This window comes from Eptatretus burgeri, chromosome 4 (assembly GCF_056783735.1).
Source record: "Eptatretus burgeri isolate ZD-2024b chromosome 4, Ebu_testis_v1, whole genome shotgun sequence".
Taxonomy (NCBI): domain Eukaryota; kingdom Metazoa; phylum Chordata; class Myxini; order Myxiniformes; family Myxinidae; genus Eptatretus; species Eptatretus burgeri.
The window spans coordinates 84,224,417-84,237,622 of record NC_140964.1 but is presented as its reverse complement, the minus strand read 5'-3'; the positions used below and the strand labels follow the sequence as shown (position 1 = coordinate 84,237,622).

General features: G+C 41.3%; 1 protein-coding gene across 3 annotated transcripts in view; it reads right to left on the bottom strand.

The window, feature by feature from the left end:
- The window catches only part of LOC147028568 (uncharacterized), a 33,319-nt gene extending 28,779 nt beyond the window's left edge, over positions 1 to 4,540 (bottom strand). For 2 of the 3 annotated variants that reach the window (XM_085879102.1, XM_085879103.1), the window contains exon 1: positions 4,403 to 4,466. In XM_085879102.1, the coding sequence (XP_085735228.1) occupies positions 4,403 to 4,454 (52 nt within the window). In that variant the 5' untranslated portion in view covers positions 4,455 to 4,466. Of the gene's footprint in view, positions 1 to 4,402 lie in introns of all 3 variants that reach the window. The other variant, XM_085879104.1, reaches the window with a different exon arrangement.
- Between the last annotated feature and the right edge of the window lie 8,666 nt (positions 4,541 to 13,206).

The following is a 13,206-nucleotide window of genomic DNA, read 5'->3' as shown; positions in this document are numbered from 1 at the left end:
ATATATATATATATATATATATATATATATATATATATATATATATATATATATATACATATACATATACATATACTCGTGTATATATATATATACATATACATATACTCGTGTATGTATATATATATATATATATATTTATTTATTAACACACACGAGCAGGGTATGTTTGCACATTGTAAGCAATAACAACGAACCATGCTTCCCCATCATCTCTGGTCACTCACCTGCATTTGTTTTTTCATTTATTTAGAATTTAAATTTGCGGATGCATTCCAACGGTTCTGTGATTTTTTTTTTCCCGGTGTATCGGCTTCGATGTCCATCGGCTCGCAAAATTTCAGCTTTCTATGTCACCCGGAAGGTACCGAACATGAATATTTGTCAGTGAGTCAGTGAGTGAGTCGGTCAGTCAGTGGTTAGAAAGAGCTTTATATTCGAGATGCATTCGATGCAGTGCCAAGAGAAAGTCTACATCACCTTTCAAAAATTTTCATCTTTTGTTGCCTTGTAGCCTGGAATTAAATGACATCCAAATCAAACTTTTTCCACCTTTATTTTCACATCGTAACCCACAACTTCCAAGTGAAAAACAAATTATATAAATTTCAGGAAATTAATTAAAAATACAAAACTAGAATTTCTTGGTTGGATCAGTGTCCACCCCCCCCCCCTTTATAATAGCAATTGAAAATTAGCTGAGGTGTAACCAATCACCTTCAAAATCACACATCAAGTTAATTGGTCTCCGTCTATGTTAAATTATTGTGATTCTGATTATTACCTCTGCCACCGATGGTGAAGGAGGTTATGTTTCCACCCCTTTGTGTCTATTTTTCTGTCTGTCTGTTTGTTCGTGTATGGGATATCTCAAAAAGTTGTGGACGGATTCGGATGAAACTTTGTGGAAAGATTCGGTGTGTGCCAAGGATGACGTGATTAGATTTTGGTGAAGATCCAGATCCGACTATAATTTTTAAAGCGATTCTTCACCATTGAGAGATTGGACCAAAAACGATATACAGCATGATATCTCAAAACGTTGTGTACAGATTCGGATGAAACTTGGTGGACACATCGGGTGTATGGCAAGGCAGAAGTGATTCAATTTTGGTGAAGATCCAGAACTGGATCTGACAATTTTTTTTAAGTGATTCTTCACCGTTATGCCTGGTGTTGGCTTAATGGTTAGGGTGGTAGGCTTTGGATCCCAGGGACTGAGTTCAAATCCCGCTCTGCCGTTGGATTAATACCAGGTGGGGTTAACTCGGCCTGTCATCCTTCCGATGTCAGCAAAATGAGTGCCAGCATGCTGGTTTACTGTGTTGGAGTGGCGACCCATCCAGGATTGTGCCCAAAAGCCAAGGAGACTGCTTAAATAGCACCAACGCTCTGCACAGAGTATGGTCCCAATATCCTCCTCCTCCTTCACCATTGAGAGATCGGGCTAAAAATGATATAGAACGCGATATCTCATAAAGTTGCGGACGGATTCGGATGAAACTTTGTGGACAGGTTGAGTGTGTCGCAAGGACGAATTTATTCGATTTTGGTGAAGATCCGAATTCGGATCTGGACACGAGAATTATATATATTTTTAAGTGATTCTTCACCATTGAGAGATAGAGCCAAAAACGATATAGCACTGTATAGCTTGATATGTCAAAAATGTATTGGGCCTGATATGTTCTCGCAGATCAGGCATTATGTGGCGGAGGTACGTGCCCTACCGAGTGCCCTTCTAGTTTCAGAATAAAATCAGCTGTTCCTGTAGGTTTCCTCTGCTGGGTAGTGCATTTCACAGCAAAGACTCAACCATGAGCACCACTGAGCTTTCAAAAGACCTCCAGGATATAGTTGTGGAAAGACACAGATCAGGGGACAGGTATAAATATATTTCAAAGGCCTTGAATCTCCCTTGGAGCACAGTCAAGACAATCATGAAGAAGTGGAAAACATATAACAACACTAAGACCTGCCTAGATCAGGCTGTCCCTCCAACCTGGATGACCAAACAAGGAGACTGATCAGAGAGGGCACCAAGAGGCCAATGGCAACTTTGAAAGAACTACATGCATTTATGGCAAAGACTGGTCACTGTGTGCATGTGACAACAATATCCCAAGCACTCCATAAGTCTGGCCAGTATGGTAGGGTGGCAAGAAGGAAGTCATTCCTCAAAAAAGCCCACCTTGAGGCCCATTTGAGGGATGCAAAAAAACACTCCAGGGATTCTGAAGCCATGCAACAAAAAGTTTTGTGGTCTGACAAAATCAAGATGGAACTTTTTGGACAAAATGCAAAACATTATGTTTGGTGCAAACCCAACTCGGCACATCATCTAAAGAACACCATCCCTACTGTGAAGCATGGTGGTGGCAGCATCATGTTCTGGGACGTTTCTCATCAGCAGGGACTGGGACACTTGTCAGCATGGAAGGGAGAATATATGAAGCAAAATACAGAAAAATCCAAGAAGAAAACATGCTGCCCTCTGCAAGAAAGCTGACATTGGGACAGAAGTTCACTTTTCAGCATACTGACCCAAAGCTACAATGCAGTGGCGAAGGAGCAAAAAGATAAATGTTGTCGAGTAGCCCAGTCAACTATGAAAGTTGTGGGTTACAATGTGTAAATAAAGGTGGAAAAAAGTCTGATTTAATGAAATCTATTTCCAGGCTATAAGGCAACAAAAGATGAAAATTTTGAAAGGGGGTGTACAATCGACTATATATATATATATATATATATATATATATATATATATATATATATATATATATATATATATATATATATATATATATATATATATATATATATATATATATATATATATATAATCAAAACATGGAGTCTGACGAGCACTCCGCCTGTCCCCATTGGACACAGTCCTACACCAAAGCGTCACCTCCAACACAAAGACGTCAGCCTGGTGTGACTGTCAAACAGACAAAGATTATATGGTCAACATGAGTTAATCATCAAACAGAACCACTGATCTGGATTTTGGGCTTATTTTGCTTTCATCAGGATGGCACACCAATAAATATTTAACCGATGATGACCACGTTCATTGTTTATGCATCAGATGCACCTCCTGAATGTTATGGTGAGCATCGCCACGGATTATGTCTCACCACCTAATCTGAGGTGATGCTCACCATCACAGACAGGTGGTGCATCTGATGTGTATGTGTGTATATCTTTCTCTATCTCTATCACCTTCTAACCACTCACTGACTGATTCATCCATCCATGGGGGCCGTACTCTGTTCAGAGCGTTAGTGCTGCCTCAGCAGTCTCCTTGGTAAATGGGCACAATCCGAGATAGGTCACCACTCCAACACAGTATACCAGGAAATTGGCACTCATTTTGCCGACCTCGGAAGGATGACAGGCAGAGTCAACCCCACCTGGTATTAATTCAACTGCGGAGTGGGATTTGAACTCAGGATCCTTGGATCTCAAGCCCAAACCCCTAACCATGAAGCCAACATCAGGCATCCTGACTGATATTAATATATTAATGTTCGGTGCCTTCCGGGTGCTCTAGGAAGCTAAAATTTTACTTTGAAGGTACGAACGGACATTGAAGGTGGAACACCAGAAAAAAAAATCACAGAACCGTTGGAAAACATCCGTAAATGAAAATATAAATAAATGAAAAATAAATAAATGCAGGTGAGTGACCCGAGACAATGGGGTAATTTCATGGTAATTTTTTTGGGCAATTTTGCATGCTGATGGACATCGAACCCGATCCACCTGGAAAAAATCACAGAATTGTCGGAGAGCATCCGTAAATTTATATAGATTTATAGAAGCAGGTGTACCTGGTGTCGCCCGGTGCTGTTCTAATCGTGTTGGCATTTTGAATAAATAAAAAAATATTGTTGTTCGATTTTTATTTTTTTGTGGGGCCCAAAAACACTTCCCAACACCCACTAAGGAATGGGGTCTGGGATCATTTAATATTACCTTTCACGGAGCTATAAAGGCTTCGGCATGAGAGAGTGATTAAAAGAAAATCCAACTCTGTTTTTAAAACTTTTTTGAATCTTTTTTTTTTATTTTTTTAAACCTACAACACTCCCAGGCACTCACTGGTGAACCTCAAAGTTTGACGAGGATCCGTTCAGCCATCTCTGAGAAACATGGCAACACACACACACACACACGTAGACACACGTAGACACACAAACGCCTCTCTGACAATGTATAAACACACAAAGGGCAAAAATTCAACAATTTAAACAATTTACATTGTCGGTGAACACATGCAATAAAGTGAACATTTTGATGAAATATTTCACTTACAAAGAGCAAGAACAAGTTACATTATATGACCTCAATGCTGCAATAAAAAGAACACAGATTGTGTTGTACTTCGATTAAATACCTTTGTTGGAACCGCCACCGGCCATTCTTGGGGCCAAAAACATACCGGCCATTTTGACGCAAAGCTGAGTAGCATGAAATGGTTGCATAACAATGTGAAAAGAGCAGTTTTATGGTTTTTATATGCATTCATTTCTGATTTCCTCCTGTCAACCCAACCCTCCTATCAACCCAACTCCTCTTCGATTACCTCTCCACTGATGAACGAATAGCCTACTCCTCCCCATCAGCTTTTAGCTTTGGCTTCCACCTCCATATTTTGTTAGCCTCATCATTCACACATATCTTTGCCAACCAAACAGCGTATACTCTCATTCCAAATTAACAATGCAGTAATTGACATTGATATGATTGCCGACGTCACAATGATCTAAATCCTCTCTCCAAAAAACAAATTGCTGTGCAAAGTAATGTGTATATGTATGTATATATGAATATGTATATATATGTATATATATATATATATATATATATATATATATATATATATATATATATATATATATATATATATATATATATGTATATATATATATATATATATATATATATATATATATATATATATATATATATATATATATATATATATATATATATATATATATATATATATATATATATATGTATATATATATATATATATATGTATATATATATATATATATATGTATATATATATATATATATATGTATATATATATATATATATATATATATATATATATATATATATATATATATATATATATAGTGGTATTTTATTGGTGAAACTACGTTGAATGAAAGCCGCATCTAAGACAGACTTATCAATGTGTACGCTGAAACTGAAATGCACAAAGCAATGAAAAGGTAAACTGTGGTTCGAAAAGTAGTTCCAAAGTTCCAAGAATAAGAGTTTGTGGTATGAGTAAACCCTGAAATAAGGATAGACCAGAAGTGTTTCCATCAGTGGTTGACGTGCCTGATAAGGGATTGAGCTAGCGGGTCACATTTCACGGGAACATGGCGTGGAGCGGATAGAACAGGAATTGTGTCGATGCTGAAGGTCTGTAATAATGATTGCAAAAATTATTACTTTTTCGGAAATACATGCGAAGTGAAATCTACATTGTGTTAACGACCCCAATTTATTCCCACCTTCTTATAGGGTCGGCCGGGGAAAGTGTTTGGCCTGGGTTTTTCACGAACTGCATGGTTTGGCCTGACATTCAGCCAAAAGTAGCAGGAATATGGAATTTTACCAGGGTGTCAGCGATAACTCAACTATTCTTCCCACCAAAAAACACGTTATGGGATCGTTGAGCTCCACCAAGGACCAGTGCCGGAAGACTGGTCCGCAAGCTAAGCATCCGACCAACAGCACACACATCGATTTATTGGCCTGCACATGAAACGCCTGCAGGTTGATAGCTTATCGCTGGGTCGAGATTTTAACCCATGCAAGACATCTAAAATGCCAGAACGCACAGCTCCGGAGTCCCGGAGACCACAAGCACATTTTGTCAGACCACAAAACATCATCCCAATCAACTTATGAAATAATTTTCATAATTTCAAATCGGGAACCAAAATCGAATTTTTAACTGAATGAACGTGCAGAAAGATAAATTGTTCCATGTCTCACTTGGAAGTGGAGATTTTTGATACATCTTCAAAGTGTTTAAGAAAGGCTGTTTATCACCTAATTTTGTTTGCAAAAAAGCCAAATAATTGTTTATCACCTTCTTTAGTATTTTAATCATGTGTGAAAGCGGTTTTTTTTTTGACATTTTCAGGCCACTCTCTGCCACATAAAATTTGAGTTGCCTTTCTTCTTACAAAAAAACAATAAAAAAATAAAAAAACTAGCAACAATTTGAGAATGATCATGAGTGTTAAGGAAGGTTTCTGAAAATCCCACCACTGGTTTGGGAGAGGTTTGACATGTCACGTGAGATTACCTCGGCTCCGGAAACATGTTCTTCTTGCGATGCTCATAAAATTAGATACAAGTATTACATAACAGCAGGTGCACAAGCAACCTGGAGGCATTTAGACACAAACAATGGAAGTACATATAAAATAAACATGGCAAGAAAATATCCCGCACGAACAAAACTAAACACCTGTCTGTATTGAGATTTATGCACAATTTTGTGGAGGACAAAATAATTATTTCATTTTGCATCGTTTTAAAAGCACATGCACGAGTATGAACGTTTTTTTTTTTGAAGGAACCGTCGCACTCTTCCACTTTCTATCTTCCCTCTCATCTTTCTCAAAAAGTCCCCTCTCACCTTTCTCCCTCCAATCACCCACATCCATCCATCCATTGGGACCATACTCTGTGCAGAGCGTTGGTGATGCCAAAGCAGTCTCCTTGGCTATTGAGTACGATCCTGGACGGGTCACCACTCCGACACAGGACACCAGCAAGCTGGCACTCATTTTGCCGACCTCAGAAGGATGACAGGCAGAGTCAACCCTGCCTGGTATTAATTCAACAGCTGAGGGGGATTTGAATTCAGGACCCTAGGATCCCAAGCTCACCACCCGAACCATTAAGCCTACACTAGGCATAATCACCCCCCACACTCCCCCGTCTCAAAGTTGCCCCCCCTCACATTCACTAAACTGCCTCCTTCCCCTGCCCTATCTCCTCCATCTCATCAATCCACCTCCTTAAATCCTCAACTGCCTTCTGCCCTCTCTCTTATAACTCCCCACTGTACCAAAACCCAGCATCACAGAGCCTTTTCTCCTCCTCATCCGGCCCTCTCCCCGAGCTCTTCTGCGACCCCCCCCACACTCTTTCAACAACTTTACTTACCTCCCCCCCTCATCCTACCCCCCACCCACCCTGCACCCAAAGCCTCCACCCCTCCCTCTTCCTTAACAGTGTGGACCTCAAACATCCGGGGTCTTCGCTCAAACCTGACAGATGTTTCCATACAGATTGCGACTGACAAACCAGACAAAATCTGCCTCACAGAAACTTTCCTCCAACAAGACATCCCTGACTCCTGAGTATCTCTCTCTGGTTACCCCCTCTTCCGGTACGACAGACCTGAGTTGCTCTTTTTTTGTATACCTTGTCGACAACTTGGTTTCCACAGCATGAAGTCGAGAAAGGTGAGAGGCAGGAGCACCAGCCCAGAGGGGAGAGCAATATTCCATCAGGCTGTGGACGAAAGCTTTGTATGTGGTCAGGAGCTCAGGTGGGCTGACGAAGGACTTTGCACGATGGAGGATTCCCAGGCGGCGACTGGCTTTGGAGGCCAGGATGGAAATGTGGTATTCATCAAAGACTCTATTCCTCACTCTCCATGCACTGCCCTCACTCCCCCTCACTCCCAGGAATTCCTCTGGCTACGGCTTCCCCTCCACTCCCTCCTCATGTTTATATTTGTGTTGTACCGTCCACCAAATGGTGATGACTCCATTTACACCTCACTGTCTGAAAACATGGACCTTCTTCTATCCTCTCATCCGAATTCTCTCTTCCTCATATGTGGTGACTTCATTTATCAACATGCCAGTTGGCGAGGTGTGGGTACCTCTCTCACCTGCCATGGCACGTCTGCGACTCATTGGGACTGAATCGGTCAACTTCCCGACCCGGATCTCAACCAACGGTACTCTTTCTCTTCTGGATCTGATTTTGACAAATTTCCCTGACAATATCTGCTGTTCTTTCTTTGCTTCAATCGGTTCATCTGAGCATGTGCTTGTCAAAGTGGACATCTCTCTTCCTGTTATTAGAGAACCACCTCAGTGCTGTCGAGTCTGGCATTTCACTCAGGCTGACTGGCAGGGTCTCCAAGCATCCATAAAACTTCCCCACTGGTCTCCCATCTCTACTTTCTGCAACATCAACTCGTCCTGGGAATTATTTCAAACAAACTTGCTCTCCCTCATGCACAGATTTATCCCCTCTCGTCTTCAGTTGTCCTACCCTTACTCTCGCCCTTGGTTCACTGAAGCTTGTGGCGAGGCAGTTGTCCTGAAACAACTTGCCTTTGCCTCATGGAAAGCAAACCCAACTGAGGGTAATCTCAGTTCCTTCCATAAAGCTCAGAACAAGTGTGTATCTACCCTCAGGAGAGCCAGAAAACAACATCTTTCTCATCTCAAGTCTGAACTCTCAAACCTCTCTCCATCCTCAAAATCCTGGTGGCATCTAATTAAATCTGTTTCTGGTGTATGTTCCCCCTCCATCCCCTCCCTTACCTCAAATGGCCGCACTGCTGATACCGCACGTGAAAAGGCTGAATGCCTAAACTCGGTGTTTGCAGCTAAATCTTGTCCTAAACCCATCACTTTCTCTACCCACCTCACCCAGTCGCACCCAACTGTCCCTGGACTCTGTATCCTTTTCTCCTGGCAAGGTGGAGAGCTTGTTGTCAAACCTCGACTCGGATTCTACAACCGATCCAGACGGCATCAGCCCACGTGTCCTAAAAACCTGCTCTTCTGCTCTTGCTCACCCTCTCTCTGTTCTATTCACCCTCTCATTTGCTCAAGGTCATCTGCCATCTGCTTGGAAATCAGCAAACATTACTGCCCTGCATATAAAGGTGCAAAAGCAGATCCCTGCAACTACAAACCAATTAGCCTTCTCCCAATCAACAGCAAGGTTATGGAATCCATCATCGCTTCAGACATGAAATCCTTCCTCTTCTCCAATGGCTTGATTTCCGATCATCAATTTGGTTTCAGACCAGGTCACTCTACCCTGGATATGCTGCTTCTGCTCTCCCATCAATGGATGTAGGTACTCAATGCCGGACATGAAATCCGAGCCGTATCCCTGGACATATCACATGCTTTTGACACTGTCTGGCACCCTGCCCTATTCACCAAACTCTCTTCCTACGGTATCCAAGGCCATCTCCATTCATGGCTCACAGACTTCCTCTCCTGTCGCAGTCAACGTGTGGCCCTAAATGGAGTTCTTTCATCCCCTCTTCCTGTCCAGGCTGGAGTTCCTCAAGGCAGAGTTATGGGCCCTGTTCTTTTTCTGGTTTTCATCAATGATCTCTCCCTCTCACTCTGTAAAATCCTCTTTATCACTTTGCCGATGACTCCATCCTCTGCCATACCATCAGTCATCCCTCAGACCGGCAAGAAACAGCTTCTTCACTCACTGCAGGTCTGGGTAAAAATCACAAAACTGGTCCAACACGTGGAACATGTCTTTCAATCCAGACAAATTTCACACCCTCACTATATATCTCCGAAAGGACCGTTTGAACCCCCCCCCCCCCGTCTGCTATATGTCCCTCCCACATTTCCGCAGGGCGCTCAAGGTCCGCCAGCAACCCCTTTCTGATGAAACTATCAAAATCACGAACCACTGTTCACCTTACCCTTTCATTCCTCTTTTTCCCCACCTTTGGAATAAACTCCCACACTCTCTTCAATCCTATTCTTCCCTCCAGATCTTCAAAACAGCTGTTCACCACCACCTCTTATCTTCCCCCATCCAACACCACCGTCTTTTCTACCCCCGTTAATCCACCCCAAACCCACCTCATTCAAACTCCCTGCTTTCCTTCCCAAAAGTTCCCTGTCGTGTGAGGTCCTGAAAGTCCCTGTGGTGTCCATCTTGTATACCCCGCCCAATCCCTCTCCCTTTCACAGATCTCCTAATGTCTCTGTTCCCCACTGTTTTGTCCTTCCCTCTCCTGCCCCTCTTGTCTCTTGCCCCCCTTGTTGTACGTTGTGTGTTAGCTCTCATATGAGCCTTGACAATGTGTGCCAAAAAACAAAAAAAGGAAATGTTTTTTTTGTTTTCTTTTGCACAAAGAAATGTTGTGTTTTATTTCGCACCATTTTGGGGTCGTACATTATCGGATATAGACTTTGTGTGTGTGTATCTATATTATTATGGACCCGGGGTCGGGGCAAGAAGACCACGAGAGGGGGATGGGGGGGATTGGGAGCTACCTCAGGTTCCCACCAAACTCTCCAGAATCGCAGGCCATCGCACACAGATAACTCCGTGACACGGTGGGTTGCTAATCGACCATGAACACCAATAACTCAACCACGTGACTTAGGGTCCTCCGTCTAATGGCAACCAGTTACCTAAAATGGTCACATTATCTAATTACCGGGGGACATGCCCTCGGTACGCCTTGTTCAAACTGGGATCACCTGACCAGATCAGATGCAGCCAAGCATAACTGCCATGGACGTACCGGCTAGGAAACAGATCATTGGGGGATAATGTCCCAGCTAGGCTAGGATACGAACCATGCTGGCAGGCCCGTTGCTTGGGGGGGGGGGCATTTTGGTGCAATGCCCTCATGGTGCATCTGGTGCCCCCCCCCCCCACTTAACGCCACCCATTTATGCCCTGTTGCACCCTGTGAACAACTTAGTGTTTAAGGACGAGTGCCCACTGTGAACTCCTTGCTGTTTAAGTTCACCTATGTGAACTAAAACCCTTATTCCAGATGTTCAACGTGGTGAATAATAAGGCCTTCTTGGATAAACTGTTCTTTAATAATATTCTTCTTTGAATAACAGTCAAGAGATAAGTGTATCCTTGCCAGCGCATCTCCAAAAGTAATTTGCAAGACAATACAGTCCAAGCCCACAAGATAAAAGATAATAACGCAAGCACCAACGCCAACAGCCAAGACGACAGACAGACCCAAGACCTCGTGTCGAATGTCGATGCTGTGGGTGGTTTTATATATATATATATATATATATATATATATATATATATATATATATATATATATATATATATATATATATATTTATATATATATATATATATATATATATATATATATTTATATATATATATATATATATATATATATATATATATATATATATATATATATATATATATTTATATATATATATTTATATATATATATATATATATATATTTATATATATATATATATATATATTTATATATATATATATATATATATATTTATATATATATATATATATATATATATATATATATATATATATATATATATATATATATATATATATATATATATATATATATATATACATATCGTGGATCATTTAGTTTTAAGGAATAGCCAATCAGTGTCTTCGATATGGAGGCCCTATTAAGCAGGTTACCTGATTGGTTGTAAGTTAGGTATAAATGTAATATAGTCATAATATGAATAAGGAAAAGACAAATTTACAAAATTAAAGATGAAGTGCACCGTGTGACCTTCACAACCCTCCATCTTACAAAAGTAATTTTCTCATAAAAATTAAAAAATATGTATGTTTGCAATCGTGCTTACATTTGAAATTATGCAGATAAAACCTGTTTTTGGTACATGCATCATTTAATAAATAAAACCGTCAAATCTGGCGAGTCTCGAGATTAGTGACACGAGTCACGGAGAGTGCGAGCTCGCGGCAGTAGAAAAAGACATGGATATACAAAAATGGCTAAGAAAAGGAAAAAGGTTGCGGTTGTGGTTGTGGTCATCACCCGCTGTGGTCGGCTGCTTTGTACTTCTGATGTTTAAGTTGAATGTTATGTTTGGTGCTTTGCATATCCCATATCTAGTGCTTTGTGCATAACCTTACCTCTGTGTAATTGACTGCTTTAAATGCGGACCTTGTGGTATCTTCAGGCTGATCGTATTTGCTGTTGATAGTTTAACGTGATGATCGCAGGTCATAGCCTACTGTATATTATTTGAAAGTGCACTGATTCCGGTGCCAACCTCCCCCGTTTAGTCATTGTATCTCTGGTATATTAATTTTCTAATGCCAATTCTTGACAACACCTTGTATAAGTACACCTGAATTGGTGCCAATTGTCTAATCATTGAATATCTGGATTGTGAATGTGACAGTTTGTTGCGGCTCTCCTGCATTCCAATAATTTTAGGCAAAAAACATCAGAACGTATTAAATCTAGCTGAGATCAATTTGGTTAGTATGCGACTGCAACCTCAGTATAGATGCGTCAATGCTGCATTAATACAATAGTATACCGGGTTATCAAAAATATTAAATATAATAATTGTGCCCCCCCATCTAGTTCATATGCCCCCCTTAATACTGAGCCCTGGCGACGGGCCTGCATGTTGGACCAATGAAGGAAAATATGAAAACAATCTGGGAACATTTCCACGCACAGCATTTATTTACATTTAGCGAGGAATGGTATGTGGCACAGTAAATGTGGTTTATTATTATGTACAGCAGAGGATAGCAAGGAATTTGTGGGGTGCAACAAAAGGCAAGCATTTTACAAAAGCAGACACAGAGCAGACTTATCCCATCATATCTTCTACGATCTTAATTTAAGCTATGACAGGCACCATCACATAAACACACACACACAGACCCGATGAAGATGAGTTAACCAGAGGAAGGAGAGCAGATGAGAACTAACAGCCACTCAATACCTGGCGTGGTCAGCCGACCGCACAAGCCAGTATACTTTGGGAGACGTTCCTCTTGAGTGATCCCACCTTTAGAGTCAGTGCGTTATCTCTTGCTTGATCACTTTGCCGGGGCTCGTGGAAACGTGTGCTCTGCACTGGTCCAGAAAAAAACATCTGCCGCACACCAACCCCAAGTGCAGATACAGCGACAGGCAGACAACGAGGTGCAGTGAAGAGAGGGTGGAGCAGAGAGGCAAAGAAGTGGGCGTGGCAAACAGGCGGAGACAGTGCGAGGCAGGCAGGCGAGAGGGAGGAGAGAGAGAGAGAGGGCGGACGGCTTCGCTATCCGCCTTTTATAAGTCACAGGCGAACGGTGGGGTGACGACCCGAAGCGACTCGCCATCATCCAAATCATTGTCTTCCG